Here is a 20,014-nt window from a genome sequence, read left to right as displayed (position 1 = left end):
TTAATACTTTAATATGTGAATAGTTGTATATGCAAAAGGACCATAATATTCATTGAGAGCCGCAGACACTAGTGGGCACTGTTTCAACCTAGAAGTTCTGTGAAAATTGCTATGCCTACAAGCTAAAATGTTATCACAGTGCCACTGTCAACAGCTGCACTGATGAGACCTTACATGTCGAAACAGTGCATATATACACCCTATCTGCAGATCTCAATATAAATAGTTGTTTGTACAAATTACTTTCCAGTATAAAAACTTTTGGGTTTAATACAAAAACACTAAACCTAGCATACCCAGAAACAGAAGGATTTGTGTTCTTGCTGTATGTTTATATGCATTAGCTATTTTTTGCTTAATACTTAAAAAACAAACTTTCAAAAAAGCCCAATTAAAATAATATTTGCAAAAGAAATAAATAAATCTCTCTGTATATTAAAAAGGTTTCCAAATAATATCAACAGTTGCAGTTCTATCTATCAGATAACAAATATTAACAAACGGGTCAGATAACTCATAACCATTGACAGCAAATGAAATGACAGATTAACAAACACCAAATAAAAACACAACAACTTCGAAAAAAGAACGTTTTTTTCCTAAAATGTCCGAACCTGACCTGCAACAAATTCCAGAACAAAACGTATCAAAACTTTAACGGAACGCATACACGCTTTGAATACTAAAACATATCCAAAATCTTTAAATAAGCCATAGAATACTGTTTTACTATTCTATGAATAAGCTGAAATATTCGCTTAAAAACACTTCGCTTTTTAAAATAAATTTAAAACCTGCCAGTATCTTGTTTCAATAAAAAGCAAACTCCGCATCCGACATTACAAGTTTGAAAGCGTTTAAATCTCATGAACTTCACCTTTTAATACCGCGACAAATATCATCATTGTCGTTTTAAACCTTTATAAGATTTTAATTGCATTCGTAAACTGAATTTTGAGTTCGACAACCAAAGCTACGTGTTGGATTTTGGAGGTATTGGAGATATATAGATCTCATCATGCGTGACAAATATCGATTGTTTTAGCGCCAAAATTTGTCTTGGTGCTGAAAACTAAAACCGCAAAAGATCTTGTTTTGTATTTAGGTAATAAATATCTCAGACAAATATTTAGGTAACCTTTTTATATGCATGGAAAAAAAATAAAACTTCGTGTGACTATTTTTCAATAGTTAATTTTCCCCCGTTTTTGGACCAAAGAAGCACCCAAAGTTTTATCATTCTTAAGAATATATTTATTACACATGATATATAGACAAAGAGACAAATAAGTTTGACATCAAAATGAAAAATATACAAGGAGTATTGAAAGACACTTGGCAGCAATTGTCTAAGGCTAACAAACAGGCTTGAAGTAACAAACAGAGGGCCATATACTACACAATATATTACAGTTTTGAAAGTATATTTCAAACAATCTGACCTCTCATAATGTAAAAATGATGTCATTAAAATAAAAACCATAATGTTTAGTTGTTATTTCAAAGGACTGAATAGTGGTGAACTCCATCATCTGTGTCATTCTGTAGGTTTACTGTGTCTTCTTTTGGCTTCCAGAAAACTGGGATTATCATTCCAACACCACGCTTTCCGTTGCGAATACTGAAAGAATGGCACATGTTAAATACCCCAAAAAACACTTTAATGTAAACTTTCCATTGTTTTTATCTTTAGTATTTCTTGTCAAAATAGAGCTGTTTGTTTAAACAATAAGGAAAGGAAAAACTTACTATTGTATGACAAGGAACACCACCACAATAACAAAGACAATTGCAATGATGACTATTCCAGCTGTTGCTCCTCCACTGAGCTGATGTGGAGAACTTGGAGATTTTTGTGGACCTTTAATGAAGTTATTTATTATTTATTGTTTCACAGAAAATGTCGGTAAGTTTTCTCCTCGTTTTGAAAGACCATTCTTTAAATATTAAACAATTAGTGTAAAATAGTATTTGTAGCATCCAACCTTTTACAGGTACACCAGCAGTTGTAGAAGTTTTAGAAGTAGTTGTTGGTGTTGTTGACGATTTTGCTGGTGTTGGCTGTCCTTTATTTGTTGTGGTTGACTTTGTTGTTGTACCTATAGATGCAGTGACTACAGTAGCTGGACTTGTTGTTACTCTACGAGTAGTTGTTGTTGGTGCCACTGTTGTAGTTGGTGTTGTAGTTGTTGTTGTGGTTGGTGCAGTTGTTGTTGTGGTTGGTACAGTTGTTGTTGTTGTAGCTAAAACAAAACGCATTCTCCAAGACTGGGCAGAGACGGTGATGCAATGTGACGTCAATTGTATTTTTATTGTAATTTCCACCATTATGTTTTAAACCATTTGACAGAAAAAAACTTTTAAACTGGAACTGAATTTACATTGTCACCAATGCAGTAAAAAGTCACTCCACCCAGTCTTAAGCATGCGTTGAACTTACTTGTGGTGGTGACGGCCACGCACTGGATTCCGTTAAGGTTGGGGTACATCCATTCTCCACTGCCGAAACATCGGTTTGTGAGGAAATCAGCCGTCTGTGCTCCGTATCGAACTTGTTCGTTCGGGGACAAACACGTGACATTGTACTCAGGTCCGTTGTCCCCGCAAATTGTCACAGTTTCGATGAAGTTTGTCCCAAGTTGCTGCCTCGGTCGACACTGAGTTTCTGCAAACAATAAGTTTTGGTTTATCGTAAAATGTCGCCTTTTCATTGTGGTTTGGACGAAATATATTGCATCGGGTTTGTGCTGGGGCGCGTTTGGGGATTGAGTTGGAGGGGAAAAGAAACGATTGGAACAACGCGCCTATGACATCATAAGGCGGATCGATTTAAATGCTGATGATTTGTTCGCGAATTCACTTGTTTACGGATTTACCGCAAAGTCCTGGGTTAGGGAAAATAAGTAACCAGCAGGATTATTGCGGTAAAAATTATTCACTCATCTCATGTGAGACTTAATGTTAGTGTGAATCACTTACTTGTAACAGTGAAAGCAAATGTGCAATGTCCGACATTTCCTCCGTTGTCTGTGGCTGTGTAACTAAGCTCGTGGTACCCTGGACCGAGTCTTGCAGGGGATGAAATTGGTGGGGAAGTCAAGTTCAAATTTGATGGGGCTTTAGAGGAAAAAAATTTTTTAACTGAGACACAAAAGTACTTTTCGGAACATATTGTCCAAGTAACGTTAAGTAAACTGTGAGAGCTCTGAAATTATGTTGGTATATTTACATGATAACTTTTTCCTTACGTAAAGGAATTAAAATGTGGACGATTGCAGGAATTAAAGCTGCAACAATGCAATGTTGTCAATATTAGGACGTTTTAGTGTAATACCTGTGTTATCGTCCGTCCAAGCAGGAGCCGCCCATGAGAACAGAGAAGAGTTTGCGCATGGTGGAAGCGTTCGAGTTTGGCTGATTGGGCACGTGACACCATACGTAGGCGGGTGATCTGTGCAATTCATACGTCACAGTAGGCATTATTTCACGTAATAGAGGTTTGATGAATGTTAGGAAATTTTTTCCAGTTGGTTGGTGTTGGTTTCGACGAACTTTCAGTGCCATGCGCAGGATGTACAATTCCTGACGTGTGTGCAATAAGTGTGACGTAAGCTTGAATTTAAACTCACCAACTGTTTCCATTCCGTCATCAACACAGAGACTTGGTGTGACATATCTGAACCCATCTTGACACATGCACTTGGCTGTGCCACGTGTCAGTGCCACGCAGTTCTTCGAGCAACCTTTGGTCGCGCAAGGTCGTCCCAATCTGCCTGGAAACAATATTAATATTTGTTTACATTAAACTTAACGAAACTTGCAAAGTTTTTTTTCAAAAATGCTAAAAAATAATAAGTTTTTGCCGCGTTTGGAATGTGCCATTGAAAGTTTGTGAACACAACACAATTACAGGATTTTCGCGGCAATATTCAATCAAGTGTTTTTTTGTTCGCCTTGCCAGCCCCTGGCCTGGAGTTTTTGGTTGTTTCAAAGTTACAATTTTATGAGTTTATTCATCCCTGTGTTATAACTTACTTATGTATGTGAGGTAGTAACTTGTGTCGTGGTACACCATGCTTCGGATGCGGTAAAACTCCCTGGGGCCAAAAGGGGACGCCCCTGGGTTACTGACTGTAGGGTCAATGACCTCCATGTAGTTTGTTGTGCGATCGTTGAAGTATATCATCCCGTTCATAACTTGAACACTAAACGGAAATATACAGGGTTTGTTAATTTCGGTCACGAATCCATTACGAAATATCACAGAGATGATTTCTCCTGAATGAGATATGAAGTTTCTTACTCAGTGATTATTCCCTGCCTCCTCTTCGGACCCGAGAGTTTGTATACTTTCCTAGTAGAGGGGATTAACCCTGTGACGTTGACGAGTGACGAAAGTGGGACGGCGTAGATCTCGGAGTCTTTCGATTCGGTGAAATAAAGAGTGCGATCTGTAAAGTACATTGACCTTGGATTTGACCTTGTTTTTGTGTCAATTGATTAATTTTAATTTCCAACTCTAAAACCATTCCATGGCGTCCAGTGCGAATATTTTGTCCAACATTTTGCGTCAATCGATTGTGGAGCAGACATCTTTCTTACGCCTGATTTATTTCTGGAACATCGTGATTGTGTGACGTGCACAAATCACAAGATTTTCTGATGGCGGCTTAATGTCATACAGGTTTTGAAGGTTTTATAACAAGTGAACTTACTGGAAATTATCAAAACGTAAAAATTCTTTGAACTTTTCATTCGATCAAATCGATGTTAATTCGTCATTCGCGGATAAATTCTTACTTTTTTGGTCAATAGTTATTCCGTGCGGCCAGTTGAGACTTTTGAAAACCAATTCCTTGCTTGAACCATCATAGTTCATCCGCCATATCTGACCGTTGTCGTTGAGGGATTGAGTGTCTGTCCAGTAAACCTTCCTGTTACGTAACAATACGGGCTGGATATCATATAAAAACTTGCACAAACTTAAGGGCAAGAAGGAATTAAATTTATAGGAATACGTAACAGCTGATGACGTCATGTAGAACGTATGTTTATTATTGTGCATGGTTTCGTCATATCATTGACTGTATTTGTGTGTGAGCGAGATTGTTCTAAATTCTTACTTCTCCTGGAGATCGAGGGTCAATTGTCTCAGACTCGGGATCAAAGTCCCGTTCGCCGGTTTCATTATCGTCGTGACGTCACCTGTATTTGCGTCAGCGTACGCGATATACTGTGTGTCGTCATCGATGTAGAACAGATTCTCGTCCAGCGGTTCGAACGCCAGAAATCGAGCTGAAGTATCATGACGTTTAACAACTTACGTCACAAATTCTTATTTGAATTATGACGTAATCAACTAACCGTGAACACCGGTGACAAGCTGTCTTGCAACAGCTCCGCTATTCAATGTTTTGAAAATGGTTTGCTGGGATTTGTCGGACCAGAAAATAAAGTTACCGCCAGCGTCGTTTGTCATGTACGTCACTTTGGATTGTTGAGCTGGAACAACAATGTGTTTAGTGAAGCATGACTTTCAACCGTGACATTGACGGTGGTTCCCCGTCATGTGTTGGACTTAAAGTTAATCTTCACCCTTATTGATGCAGAGCCACAAGAAACCTCACCTATTTCCAGCACTGTGTAGTTTGAAGTGGAGTTATCCAGCGACACCCGGAACACCTTCCCCTGTCCGGCGTCGGCGATCAGCATGTACTTGTCGCCCACGTTCTCTGCAAACAAAGTACGCCTTAAAACAAGAACATCAGCATTATTACGTCATAGTTGTTACTTGTGACGCATTGTGTATCTCCTTGTTTGGCATAACCAAGGGAACAAAGGCATTGTCTCGTTGAGTTGTCCCGCGGGATGCAGATTTGTTGACAGTAGGGTGGAGAATTACAGGCGTTTGGCAAAACTGCAAAGAATCCTCAGCATTAAGTTTCCAACACACGTGGGTTGGGTGAACTCCGTACCTGGGTCGAGTAGTGATTGCTCAGTTTGTGCCGCCATCACTGTAACACCACGGGGCTTCCCTTTCAGTCGGTAATTCCCTATGTTGAGACGTCCCTTTTGGTTCCTGGCTTTGGGGATCCACCACAGGTGGTAGTACAGCGCCCCCGTGTGGTCGATACGACGGTGGACATCGGTGACGTACAGAAGGCTCTAGGGATGATAGATGTAGGATTTGGAAAATATTTCCAGCTTTAAATCCCCCCGCTTACAAACAAACACTTATTTCCTATTGTTCTACGTCTAAGCTTTCATACTAAGCATGTTAATATTTACGTTGTACGAAGCGATCCCCCAGAAAATAGAGGAGCCACTGTAATATTTCTGTGTTTTGTTGGTTCCGTCAAAGTTTGCGCTCATGATTAAACTCCCATGACCGGTGAAGTCTGTCCAGTAAATCCTATGAGGGGTAGGTATTTGTCGACAACATGCTTTACAGTTGTTACGTTTGAATAAAGTTGTTCTGGAACTCACTTTTCATCGGCGTAATCAACAGTTAACCCTGTGACGTCATAAACATCCGGATACTGATATAGAATAGTTTTGTTTTTTCCCGCCAAGTCGGTTCGGATAATTTTTGAGCCTCGTGATTTGTAGGAGGAGAAAAACAAGTATCTGAAAAATATTTGAAAAAAAAACTCTTGAATCACGAAACAGTCGTATGGGCGACAAATATTTGTTTCTTAATGGAACGACAAATGAGTTCTTTTTCACATAACTTGTTTTTTTCATCAGTGAATGCAACATGACCGCATTATATTTCTATGTTTGTTCTGTCACCTTCTCCTGGCGTGGACGGCGAGACCGTACGTGGGGTCCGGGTCGGATTTATAAACTGGGGAATAATATTGGAATGTTTTATCTGTGACCAGAATCCACTTAAGGGAGGAATCGCTGAGGTAAAGGTTCTGGTTCTCCCAGTCGTAAGCCATCATCTCTATCCCATGCCCCATTCCTTCCAAGTAAGTCGTTGTCTTATTCTTAACTTGGTCGTAAACTCCAAGGTATCGAGTTCTGTGCGGAAAAAGAAAAGCTTCCGTCATGGTGACGTCATCCTTGATGTAGATTGTGTTGGAAAAATTGATGCAAGAAACATGTTTAAAAGATGGACTTATCATCATGATTCGGTGTGAACTTAGTGGGGAAAATATTTGATTTTTGGTTTAAAAGGTACAACACCAAATTTCCTTTTCAAAGAGACTTTATTTGGAGGAAGACTGAAAATCTATATCTTGGAATAAATCAATCTTTTGTTGCTCCATGGATACTCATTGTATGGCAAGGGTGCTTAACCGTTACCTGTAGTCGGCAAAAAACACTTTCTTAGATGCATAATCCGATGTCACGGCCCAGAACTCGGCGTTGGCGCTTGGGTTGGAGGCGACAAAAACATCGACAGAAATTTTGGAAGATGACGAACTTCTTCGAACGATTTCCGGGTCGGCCGGAAGCGAATAGAGTTGGGTTGTCGCGTTCAACCGATTCACGTTCGTCCAAATCACCAACGAATCGTCAGCTGAAAATAGCGGTTATTTGTTGTTGTACATATTTCTAATATATTTGTGTTGTTTTGTGGGCTTTCCCATTGTTGATTTCTTGGAATTGGAGAACGTTGATGTTGTAATTTATGTGTAAAACTTACAAAGTTGCAACCTTTCTTTTGGGGGGATTATGCATGTTTACTATGAGTCAGCAATTTTTCTAGGTCATCCGACTTCCTGAATCACTTAACAAACCGATTTAAAGAATCTATTATTATAAAACCACAATCACGCATTGTCATGACTGTGTGACGTTGACTTACGGCACTTTGTGATGTTGCAGTAATCCCATTTCTTGCTTGAGTTGGTTGTGTAACACCAAGTTCCTGTTATGTCATGGTCCGGGTTCCTGTTTAACACATAACATTTACTGGCGAAGTACGAAGGTTGGGGGTTCGAAGCCAGGTCTGAGATCCAAATATAGAAATCGAAACGAGGCAAAAACACGTGGAAAAAAACGTTTCATTTCTGGTACAGGAAGGTGGTGTTTGTTTACATTTATTCAATTTTCACGAACACTTTTTTTTTGTTATAGCGTTGTTGACCCAAAACGTTTTAAAAACTAAATATTTCAATTTTGTACACGTGAACCTATTACTGACATACACCCATTTCAGACATTAACCTATTGTGGACATAAACGACTACTTTACCTGCAGAAGTTGTGATGTCCTCCATCAGCTGGTGTGTACTTGGGTGTGTGAGGTGAAGTTACATCCCATCTTTGACATGTGTATCCTTTGTTGGTTGTGCTTTGGTTGCCTCTGTACCAGACTGATGGACCGTCCAGACATTCTGTCGAATATTACAGACTAAATATTGTGGAAATATTTCGTTTAGGTTTCGTGGAATCGTTTCAAGCGCTGCGCGTTTTCCACACTTTTGATCGCGTTTAATTGAAAACACCCAAAACTCAAAACTTACAACTTGAAATATCTACGTTTATCGTAAAATATTAAAACAGCATAAACTTTACCAGATTAATTGTTGCACAAAACTAACATAATCAATGACGTAATTGTGACGTCTTACCTGGGTCAGCGAAAACACCGAGACAGATTGTCGCTAACAATAATACAACATTTAAACTCATTCTGTCTGAAACTAAATCATGTTAAACCTTAAAGTAGGGTCGGATTGTGGAACTTTCTAATTTAAAGTAGTTCCAAAACGTAAACATTGCTCTGGTTAGCTCGGCGGGTACGAAGTTGTCTGGTCAGATAGTGACGTCACCAACAGACACGTGACCTCGTCGGGTTGGAAGAGTTTAACAATCGGCTGTAGTTTGTGTCTCGATTTCACTCAAACTCAGACCATAATTAATGGGCGCAGTTGAGGGGATGTAACTACTAATTTGCATAATATTTGCATTCAAGATTGAATTTTGATTCCGTTTAAAAAGTGACAACAGGGAACCAAATATTTTTCCTTGAACCCACTTTAAACCACACCTCAACAATCTATTAACAAACCTCTGTCACGTCATAAACCGGTATTATAGTAATTGTGACGTATTTGAGATGACATGACTCACACAGACCTGTCTGGAATCTATTTTAGTAATATAATGTTGACAAGTTGACGGCCTTAAATGTGCTTAGATAAGAAGTTTTTTAGGCTGCCTACGCACATAACCGTGCCTATACGTTTAGCTTGCAATTTCCAATGTATTTGCTGCACATTAAGATGCATGTATTGATATTTACGCGTTGTTGATACGTACAATGCATTAAAAACAAAACATGTGGCAGCAACAATTTAAAATGAAAATACGGAGTTTCTGTCAGTAGAATAACCTGACATTTCACTTCATCTTCTCAACATCAATTATTTAAACGCCGATAAAATAACAACACAAACCTTATTTTCACAACTATTTTTATGAAACCGAGAGACTTTATAATAATTAACACAAGCTCCCAAAAAACTTCCCTGTTCTCTTATTTCAACCCAAACTGCACCTGATTTCGACCGCAGCACACGTGTTGTTATCAGAATAATACCAGACTTAAAATTTTGAATGCTAAGCAAACCTTCTTGTCGCCGTCTCAATCACAAACTACTCGTGGTTGGAAACCCGCAGGGTGCAGCTAAACTTCTAAACCTCGACATGAGGCAGCTGAAGGCCTTCTATTAACCAAACTCTGAGCGATCATGTCAACATGGGTATAAACTACACCTGTACCACAACGCGGAACTTTAATAATTTACGAGATATAAAATTATGATGTCAGGAGGTATTGAGTTCTGTTGCGGCATCTTGCATGTCATCAGATGCACAGCATAACCTGCCTATGGGCGCTAACTGTGTTTGCATGCTGGATTAGAACAACCACTGCTCGGTTAAAACCGGTTAAGTCAATGTCAAGTGCCCTCGATTTGTCATAATCCGGTCAGTCTGTGTTTACCTGGATTTTTACGGCCTTTTCAAGTAGGCTGTGAACTACATCTGTAATGGTTATAGCAGAGAATGCGTGAGAGTTAACGCAAGCTGTTTTCAACATGAACTTCTGTTTCTAAGTTTTGTTTGTATTTAAATCAATAATCTGAAGTTAACGAAACAAAACCAACAAAGAAGTTTCGCTAAACTCCCAACTCCACTCAGCTGATATTCGTCCGCGCCCAGAAACAAAAAGATTTTCTCGGCAAGGAAATCACGAATTATTCTTCTGTTAATTCATGGGATTGTGACGTAACATTGGTGCGTGGTGAAAAGCGGAAATGGTTTTTGAGGTTTAGCGATAAATCGTGATTGAAGGAAGCCTCAGTTTAACTGTGTGAAAAAAATGCTGAAGATTTTTTCCTTTGATGGCCGGAATTTCCTCCCTAAGGAAAACTCCCCTTAACATTTGTTTAAGTCCTCGTGTAATGTTCAAACTCTTCCCAATCAATTCACGGTCTCTTCCTTCTTGTTTAACACGATTTCAATGTTTGAGGCCAAACTCATAAATACTTCCCGACTAATGTTGATTAGGTTTGTTGGTGGATTCAAAGTTTTAATTTGCGACAAAACCAGGGGGGGGGATTTGTTTCCTGCTTGTTGCAAAAATCATGTTTCTTGTGACTGAGAAGTGCTGTTTCATTGTTACGTCACAATGCAATTAATCTTTAGTCGGCGACGTGTGGGGGAAGCGGACCGCTAATTATCAACAAACTCGGAAATGACGTCATAATAGCAACAAAGTTTTGAATTGTGGCGTAAAAATTGCGACAGAATTGATGAGTTTTGTTGCGATTCGGAATGTTTGAGAAACTTGTTTGTGGAGTTGGGCGGAAGACGTTAATCTTATTACACTCAGCAAACTGATTATTTTCACTGTTCGGTTCCCTTCAAGCATCGTAATGTGATACTAATGGGCACCTGTTACTTCCTCCACATACCCGGTAATTTGCGGGTATTTAAACTAGCAACTTTTCCAGTAAATTACTTTGCTCTCATCCGTTGAAACCACGTGACAAAAAATACCATATGTATTAAGTGGCGACAAATACACAAGAAATATCGTATAAAGACACGTGAATGTTTTTATCGAAGTTTTGGCAAAACACCGACACGCTCCACTGCACTCACGTGCATAGCGATGTCGTCATAATCGACGCAAGAAAAAAACACAACTTGCTCCGGTGATTCCCCGAGAGTAAGATTAATCTCAACCAGTCTGAGGTATTTAGAGGTTTTGTGACATCAACACTGAACCCGGTATGACGCAACAGTGTCGGTGACGTCATCTAGGACATGACCGAGTAAGGGTTTTCGGACGGAGGGGTTTCCTCTGTTTTTCTCTTCCATATGATGGGGATTGTGAATCTTGCCACCTTCCACGCCGGTCGGTTGCGAATCCTGGATTGGAGAAAAGATTTCAGCTCAGCTCGTGGGACTTTCCCTCACGCCTCCCAAAGTGGTTTGAATAACTTGGGTTAAATTCCAAAAAAGCAAGCGGCGAGGGGGGGTTAAGGGGGGTAAAGCAAGCAAAGCGGGGATCTCCCTGAGTTTCGTGCAAGCGCTGAAGCAGGGGGTGAGGGGAGGTCACCGGAGCAAAGCGCGGATGAATATCAACACGCAATTGATATTGCAACATAAAAAGAAAGTCACGTGCTGAAAGCGTAAGTGACGTCAGCGGGCAATCCACGCTTCAAACCACTTTAAGATTTTGCGAGAAATAAAAGCGAAACGCCAACAATCTAGCGTTACGTTGCTGTGACATAACAAAGGAAATGCGCGTTTGCATTATGACGACACAAGAGAGGTGTCTGTTACATAACGCTGTAATGATTATTGGCGTCATTAGCTTGTAAGTCAACCGTGTCGTCTTTAGAGCGCCAAAATCTGGGAATGTTCATCTTCTGTAACCATGGCGACCCGCGGCGGTGCATTCTGTTGCAGTTATTTGTGGTTAACTTTAGTTATTTGCTGCATCAAGTGACCCTTGTGGCCACTTGTCTTACAACTAAACTCAAATGTATTATGTCACTAAGCGCCGACGTCACACAAGCAGTACTTACGTCACAATGATGACGGCGACGATGATGATGACGAGAAGAATTGCCATGACAGCAATTGCGGCGATTGGACCTGGCTTCAATCCAGCGGTTCCTGCCGATGCCACTGGGTTGTCGTCAGGTGGCGCCTTTGTGTTGGATTCTGCAAATAATGGTTTTTTTACTCGTGGAAAACTCACTGAAAACCCTTTGTGAGTAGAGTTTTGTGATAAATAACTTACCTGTTACTTGTGTTGAAAGTGTGTGGATTTTCTTTGTATTTGGTTGTTGTTTGTCTGTACCAGTTGTTGTTGTTTTAGGTGTGCTTGTTGTTACTGTAGGTGTACTTGTTGTTGTCGCTAAACCCAATGCCATTGTTATATTTGTTGTTGTTAGTAATGTATTGTATGTTTGTTCCGGTTCACTAGGTTTCTACACTTACCCGTGGCGGGTTTAGGCTGACATCTAGCGGAAGCAAAATTCTTTATAATCCAGTTCCCGTCTTTCATGCAAACATTTGTAAAAGTGTCGCTTGTCGTGTTCTGGAACGCCATTTCCATTGTTCCATCGACGCACTTCACTACGTATTCAGCTCCGTAGTTATGGTTGCAAGGGGATCTCCCCGAAATCACCAGATCGGTTGGCATCATCGGTGGATTGCCACACGAGGTCGCTATGGAATGGCAATTGTAATATTTTGGAATTATTACATTAGAAAAGTGACGTTGTCGCTGTGTATTCCCTTGCGTAGATGCAAGTGAATTAATTATGGGGACAGGCATGTCGAACTACTTTATAACAATTAGTATTTTGTTCATCGCATTATTTAAAACACTTTCCAGCAATGTGCATTGTGACGTAACAGTCCTACCTGTGACACGGATGTTAAAGGTGCATCTTGCCGTGTTTTTGTTTTGATCGGTTGCAGTGTAAGAAAATACGTAATTTCCGACGGTAAAATTGGCGGGAGACTTCCAGGGAGGTCGTGTCAAGGTCAAACTCGATTGAGCTGCACAAACACATGGTTAGGTTTGTTAAGGTTGTTACTGTGTGTTAACTTGTAGGAGGAAATGAAGGTGGGGAGGTTCTGCATGAGGGTGTTCAACTTGCTACATCACCTTCCCAACTTAACTGGGAAACTTTGCGAGATCAAAGTTAGCTCGAAACATGTTTCTTACGTGTGACGTCATCGGTCCATATCGGATCTGACCACGTGACTTCGGCAGCTTCAAAGCATGGAAGGAGGGAGTAAGTTTTGTCAATGGAACAGCTCCCTTCTTGGTATGTGGGTGGATTCCCTGCAGCAAAATTATGAATGTTTGACGTTGAACGGATTTAAACTTGTTCGCTCCATGGGTGAGTTTTTAAACCGGTCTTAACAACGAGAAAAAGGCGATTAACCCGAAATTCCAGCTTGCAATCATTTTAATTGCTGGGAAATGCTGTTGAACATTTCGCTACTGATCCAACATGAACTGACCTGTTGAGGTTTTGTAGCAAGCAGTTCCCAACTTAATGGAACCCTTTTCACACAAACACCTGGAAGTTGTTGGCGAACTTGGGACGCAAATGTCGCTGCAAGCTCTCGTACGAATCGCGCAGGGATCAGCGATCGGTTCTGGAATATTAAAAGAAAAATTAAACGTAAACCGCCTTATTATGCTGGTGTCAACCATACTGGTGTCAACCATGCTGGTGTCGACAACCATGCTGGTGTCAACCATACTGGTGTCAACATCCATACTGGTGTCAACAACCATACTGGTGTCAACAACCATACTGGTGTCAACAACCATACTGGTGTCAACAACCATACTGGTGTCAACAACCATACTTGTGTCAACCATGCTGGTGTCAACCATGCTGGTGTCAACCATGCTGGTGTCAACCACACTGGTGTCAACAACCATACTGGTGTTAACAACCATACCGGTGTCAACAACCATACCGGTGTCAACAACCATACTGGTGTCAACAACCATGCTGGTGTCAATCATGCTGGTGTCAAACATATTTCTTGTGTGAAAACAATAATTTGTCCTCTCTTACGTAGATAAGTTGTATAATAAGTTGAGCTGTAGACTGCGAGAGAGGTTGCTCGGTAAAACTCTGCAGGTCCGAATTGTTTGAGCGACGCTGGTCCGGACGTGAGGTCAATTGACTCCACTTTGTTGGTTTTTGTATCGACGAAGAACAAAACATTCGTCCGAACCGCAATGCTGAAAGATAAGGAAAATACTCACTTTCAGCTGGGGGGGGGAATTCTGATCTAATTTTCGATTTTCCCAAAATGCTACTTTGTCCAACAGTAACCAAAACCAGCAAATTGTTTTGCACAAAACTTGTCTACAGTAAATGACTTGAAATTGGTGACCCCGTTGTCGACCGGCAAGCGAATGATTCACTTTAACATCCTCACATTGGTTCATGTTTTACTCACTCTCCAATAAAAAAAGATAATCTTGTGATGTGTCCGGCAAGGTCAAATTGTTGGGCTGTCAAGTGAGATGTGTTGGAAATCGTTTTAAGGCTCTTCAATTTCTTCTCATATACCATGGCTGTCTTTGCCTCGCAGACGAACAAACTGTTTCCTGCCAATATTACAAATGTTAGTTGCGTGACTTTCAATGTTTTGGCTTCAGTTATCACAGCAGTTCGTCGTGTACTGGATATTTACTTCATGAAACCCCTTGAAGATTGTGAACAATATAAACAGACTTAGCATTTGATGGCGCTGATTAGACTTACCGCTATAACACCCTGGGCTAAAATGCGAGATTTTGTGTTTATAAGTGAGGGTGCAACTTGTGCATCTGCAATGCTGCCACCTTCTATTGTTTAAGTGAATATGCATAGACGATCCATGACTACGTCGGAAAGTTTCAGTTTTAAAACCAAACACTCCCTTTTTTATAATATTGGTTCCATGACATGATGTTAAGCACGGGCGAATTAATGTCTACAACAATATTCTTTTGCCGCGATATTATTAACCCCGCCCCCAACACTCACACACATCATTCCTACATACTTTGGTAATCTATGGCGATTCCTTGTGGTGAGTTGAGGTTGGTGTAAACAGCCTCCTTCTTACTTCCATCCAACATCATCCTCCAAACACTCCCTTTCCCATCAGATGGACCAGCATCAGTCCAATACAACATGCTTCAATACAGTTTCAAGTTAGACGACTGAACTATGGTTTGTCGACCACTATTTATCTTTCATTCATAACATTGTTTAAATTATCTGTCTTCCCAATAAGTATCTCATGAGACAAAGAATACTAACTTGTTTTTCGGGTCGAGGGCAACTTTCTTGATGTTGCTCCTTGTGATGTTGCCGGCTTCGTGTAGTTCTCTTCTACGAGATCCGTCGTTTGTCATCACTGAGATCGTCTGTGTGTCTTCATCCACGTAATAAACATTCCCCTGTCGGTGATCCACCGCCATGCTCAACGCTTTGGGAGAAAATATATGGTTTTAAACCCTGTAAGGTTTGGTGATAGTTAATACTGCTTCATTCACCAGTCACAATATGAGAATGTGTGACGTCACACATATATTCATGTTGATTGTTACGTCACAATCTTACCGTGTTCGTTGTCGGTGAGTGTGTAAACTCTGCTCCCATCCATCCCTGATTTCTTGATGGATTGAATTCTCTTGTCTGACCAAAGAACGTTTCGCGTCTTCGCGTCGAACGCGATGTTAGATATCTTTCTTGTGTTGCCTAGAAACGCAAACGTGCCATTTTAAAGTGACGTCATCATAACGGTGACGTGAACCTGCTTACGTAGTGGGACGACGCTGTATTGGTCGGGACTTGTAATGTTGAATGGAATTTGGAAAACTTTTCCTTGGCCGGAATCGGCGACGAGAAGGAAATTGTCTTGGGTGACGTCTGCAGGGAAAATCATCAATTACATAAGTTCATGTGTTCCATTGTTACTAGCAACACATTATATTTCTTATTGTTTTTAAGTAACGCCCGAGAAATTACTGGCACTACTTGATTCCACTTAAGAGGAAATCACAAAGCGCCAACCACAATTTATCATCGTTTCAAATGGTTTCGTGCACAACCGCCCACTCACTTGCAACACATCTTGTGTCTCCGACCTTCTTGTAACCGAGGGAACACCTGCACTCACGCGTGGCGTTGATCCTGGGAAGGCAAATGTGGTCGCACGCTGGCTGGTTGATGCATTCACCCAGACTTGGAACTAAATGAAACGTAGAACTTAGTATTCATTCATAAATTTTGTGATTCTGGATGTATTTGAATGTGTCTGCTGTGAGTTTACTCAATGTGTTTAAGGTTTACTAAAATTCTCTGAACTTAACGGAATTAATGAACACCCCCGACTCACCAACGTCAAACGATCTGTCCTCATTTTTGCTGATGATCGAGATGCCACGTGGTTTGCCCTCCAGAGTGTATCTGAACACGTTATCGAGGTGGGGTTGTTTGTTGATCACCCATACAGAGTAATGCTTGTCTCCCGTGGTGCTGTACCTTGCATGGACATCCGTCACATACAAGTAATCCTGCAAAGAAGTCGCCTTTGTATCATTGTTATCAAAGCATCAATGCATTGCATGATGATGTAACTATCACGTGACACTGTATAACTTTCCTTAGAAATGACGTAGAAATACGATGCAACTTGTGAATGGATTGTGGTGGTGTTTCCCCACAAAACTTACCAGATATGCGGTGATTCCCCAATAAATAGCCCCTCCTCTGTAGTGATGTTGGGTTTTGTTAGTTCCGTCCAACTTACTGCTGACAACCATTCCCCCGTAACCAGTAAAATCCGTCCAGTACAACCTTAAAACAATGAGAACGTTCCGTAACACGAACTAGACAATAACTGCCAATTTGACGTAACAATACCTATCGTCAGTGTAGTCGATTGTGAGTCCTGTGACGTCATACACGTATGGGTTCTGGAATAGAATTCTTTTTCCTTGTCCAGCCAAGTCGGTAGTGACGATCATGGAGCCGGTTGTTTGGTAAATCGAGAAAAATAGTTTTCTGCAATTTTGGAAATAAAATAATTGAACTTTTCTCCCTCTTTATTTCATCGGAAAACTCGTCAGGAAATACTTTCGAAAGTTATTTCGACAAAACATGAATGCTTCGACACCGCTTGAAACACAAAGTTGACACATCGGGCCACGAGAGGGCGTTTTACCTTTGTTTGGCATGGAGTGCGATGGCGTAGGGTGGATCCCCGTTAGTGCGATACACTGGTGTGTAGAAGGTGAAAGTTCGGTCGACGGCCATGATCCATTTGAACTCCGAGTCGGTCCAGTATAAGTTCCCAGTCCTCCAATCGTAAGCCATATTCTCAATGCCATGCGCCATTCCACTTAAGTACTGGACGGTAAGACCGTGCTCAAGATATCTCACTCCGATGTACTCAGACCTGAGGTGAGAGCGAATTTGTGATGACGTGTCGTTCATTGATTGGATGTACGGATTATTTGAGGGTTTACGCAACTTTTAGTTATAGAAAACTGACAAAGAGACATGTGGAAGCGTTTGTTCATTATGACGTATAAATGCATGTCAGTGACAAAATAATAATCGTTTCGCAGTAACGACATTAAAGTTGTGGTTTCCACAATTACCAGGAAGAAGCAATTAATGAGAATCGAACAAATATGTTCCAGACTGCTGTGTTTAACTCACATATAATCTGTAAAGAAAATCATCTGTCGGTTGTAATCAGCTGTAAGAGCCCAGAATTCCGTCTTAGTTTGGTTCGATGCGACCAATACAGCCACGTTGAAGATTCCCGCTGTGTCGGTTTGTTGCTTCACGATCTCGGGGTCGGCTTTCACTGAAAGGATGTGAGCACCCCCATTCTTCGAATCATGGTTCGTCCAAACCACGATCGAATCATCAGCTGTTAACATACGTCAGTGTTTACGTCACAGCAGACATTGTTTTGCCAGTGAAATGATTTGTAGGAGACAATGCTGGACCGCGGAGGTATTCGACAATAGGTTGTGATTAAATCGACAAAAGTGCGCGGACACGGAAATGTGGCGACACGTCGCGTAACGCATGTCGCGTAACGCACAATTAACCCGGATTATTCTTGGTGAAAAGCACGTTTCTTTGCGCATGAAAACCTTTGCGCTGATGCGTGTTCGTGAGGTTTGGGCGTGGTTGTATTTTACCAGGTGCCTGCTTTGAAAATGTTGAAATGGAAACGAAATTTACATCATGATGTGAACCATATTCAAAATGGCGGCCATTGACATATGACATACGATTCTCGTTCAATCAATACTTACAGCTGATGGAGGCAAGAAAATGTTTTCAGTGACAAAATGTTCGTGCAGCTATGTGAGATATCAGCCCAGCATAATTTATACTTTTCCCAAACTACTTCATGTAAACTTACGACACTTTGTGATGTTACAGTACTCCCATCGCTTCGTTGGGTCGGTTGTGTAACACCAAGTTCCCCGGAGGTCGCCGTCAGGGTTCCTAGGAATAAACAACATGTATTGCAGGGTGCATATTAAAACAAGCACGTGCATAGTTGAAGTGATTACAAGGTCACACGAATGTCGTGCTTGTTATTCAGTAGCAAGCAGCGAGTTAATTGTTCGGAAAGCACCGGATTATGCTGAAGAGAACAAACACGGTTTCTCCACAGAAACAAAACATTCCAGTGGAAATTTCAACAAATGAATCGTTGTGAAAATATCCCCTCTCACCGGCAGAAGTTATGATGGCCCCCATCTCTGGGGGTTTGCTTCGGTTTTTGGGGATAGTTGACGTCCCATCGCTGACATGTAATCCCTGATGACGTCACGTTCCTCGTCCCGGTGTACCACGTGCTTGGCCCGTCAATACATTCTAGAATATTTCACAAAAAAATATAATTTTTCCCAAAACAAAAATCATAATGAAACACAACGTCACAATTGGCCGTAGAACGGTTATTCGGTTTCACAACAATGGGTGCAACTTTCCAAGTTTAATCATTAATCTGTTGTGGTTTGTGTCGGTAACTTACATGGGTCGTTACGTAAAGTTAAGTACACATCAGATGAGAGCGGGGAATATTTACTGAAAGTTTGAGATATAACATTGTGATGAACGGTCGGTATCAGAAAGTATGGGAAGGTCCCCCCCCTCCCGTGTGGTCAGCGACGGCAAGGTTGAAAATATCCGAGGGAGTTTTGCCCCAAGGCGAGTGGCTCCAAGTTACCTTGCACCGCCTTATTACCTCCCAATTTCCGCCCTAGCATCTCGCGTTCGATATAAACGCGAAACCTGCCTCAATAACTGTCAAATTCTACCACTATTTAACTCTAACTATGTCGTAACAATCGATCAAACGCGTATGTGAGAATCGGACGAATCGGTGTGACGAAAAACGTTTGCGACGGGAGAAGTTTGTTTTCCGCTTTTTGTAAAACTTCGTCTTTCTAATCCTTTAATTGTTGGTTTGGAACAAGTTTTTCGTGTTGGTCTGACGTTCGGTCTTTTGTAAACTTTGGTAATTATGTTCACACCGCCTCAAGCCTCATGTGATCTTTTTGTTTAAATCCAGATTATCAGGGACAAACATCCGTAGCGACAGCATCAAAACTTTTATCAAAATAAATTCTTAGTTGTGAAAATTATCAAACATGAATTCAACTGTTCATTAGTTCACGATTTGAGGAATGGTTGAATAAATGTTTTGTGTGGTTAGTGACCAACCACTGGTTAATAACCAACCACTGGTTAATAACCAACCTCTGGTTACATTGTTTTCGTTCAAACAAAGAGAATTTACAAACAGACATTAGCAACACGATACCGCGGTATAATTTCACGCAACAATTCAACACTTATTTCATCCTCACCTTGTTGGTTGTTGAGTTCTTGTTGCGTTGAAATCTTGTCGACAAAACATGTTACAAGCAAACATACAACACACAGCCGAGATATCATGACTTCACCTAAAT

The 20,014-nt window shown here is 40.8% G+C and overlaps 2 protein-coding genes across 4 annotated transcripts; both read right to left on the bottom strand.

Annotated features, from left to right (window-relative positions):
- Positions 1–1,231: 1,231 nt before the first annotated feature.
- On the bottom strand, positions 1,232–8,653 carry LOC145917186 (uncharacterized). 2 transcript variants are annotated; one of them, XM_083002931.1, is made up of 22 exons: positions 8,586–8,653; positions 8,207–8,348; positions 7,817–7,902; positions 7,312–7,528; positions 6,793–7,026; positions 6,487–6,627; positions 6,289–6,412; positions 5,976–6,165; positions 5,792–5,917; positions 5,628–5,732; positions 5,365–5,502; positions 5,124–5,295; positions 4,801–4,934; positions 4,304–4,451; positions 4,036–4,205; positions 3,630–3,773; positions 3,335–3,451; positions 2,980–3,117; positions 2,441–2,665; positions 1,986–2,243; positions 1,750–1,861; positions 1,232–1,621 (listed from the first exon to the last, which is right to left on the bottom strand). In XM_083002931.1, exons 1-22 carry the CDS (start codon positions 8,644–8,646, stop codon positions 1,501–1,503), a joined length of 3,303 nt encoding a protein of 1,100 aa, XP_082859057.1. In that variant the 5' UTR covers positions 8,647–8,653; the 3' UTR covers positions 1,232–1,500. The 2 variants fall into 2 exon arrangements, with proteins under 2 accessions (XP_082859057.1, XP_082859058.1); XM_083002932.1 differs by having other exon boundaries at positions 1,986–2,099.
- A 2,353-nt stretch (positions 8,654–11,006) lies between these two features.
- Positions 11,007–20,014, bottom strand: LOC145917160 (uncharacterized). Of its 2 annotated transcripts, XM_083002928.1 has the most exons (23): positions 19,913–20,014; positions 18,773–18,914; positions 18,454–18,539; positions 17,733–17,949; positions 17,233–17,466; positions 16,932–17,072; positions 16,742–16,865; positions 16,405–16,582; positions 16,129–16,257; positions 15,828–15,935; positions 15,627–15,764; positions 15,324–15,492; positions 15,064–15,197; positions 14,473–14,623; positions 14,082–14,251; positions 13,513–13,650; positions 13,211–13,330; positions 12,904–13,041; positions 12,475–12,705; positions 12,275–12,391; positions 12,057–12,195; positions 11,856–11,928; positions 11,007–11,394 (listed from the first exon to the last, which is right to left on the bottom strand). In XM_083002928.1, exons 1-23 carry the CDS (start codon positions 19,998–20,000, stop codon positions 11,239–11,241), a joined length of 3,321 nt encoding a protein of 1,106 aa, XP_082859054.1. In that variant the 5' UTR covers positions 20,001–20,014; the 3' UTR covers positions 11,007–11,238. The 2 variants fall into 2 exon arrangements, with proteins under 2 accessions (XP_082859054.1, XP_082859056.1); XM_083002930.1 differs by lacking the exon at positions 11,856–11,928.

This window comes from Ascidia mentula, chromosome 1 (genome assembly GCF_947561715.1).
Source record: "Ascidia mentula chromosome 1, kaAscMent1.1, whole genome shotgun sequence".
Classification (NCBI taxonomy): domain Eukaryota; kingdom Metazoa; phylum Chordata; class Ascidiacea; order Phlebobranchia; family Ascidiidae; genus Ascidia; species Ascidia mentula.
The sequence above is the reverse complement of the archived record's forward strand: the minus strand, read 5'-3'. Positions and strand labels throughout refer to the sequence as shown.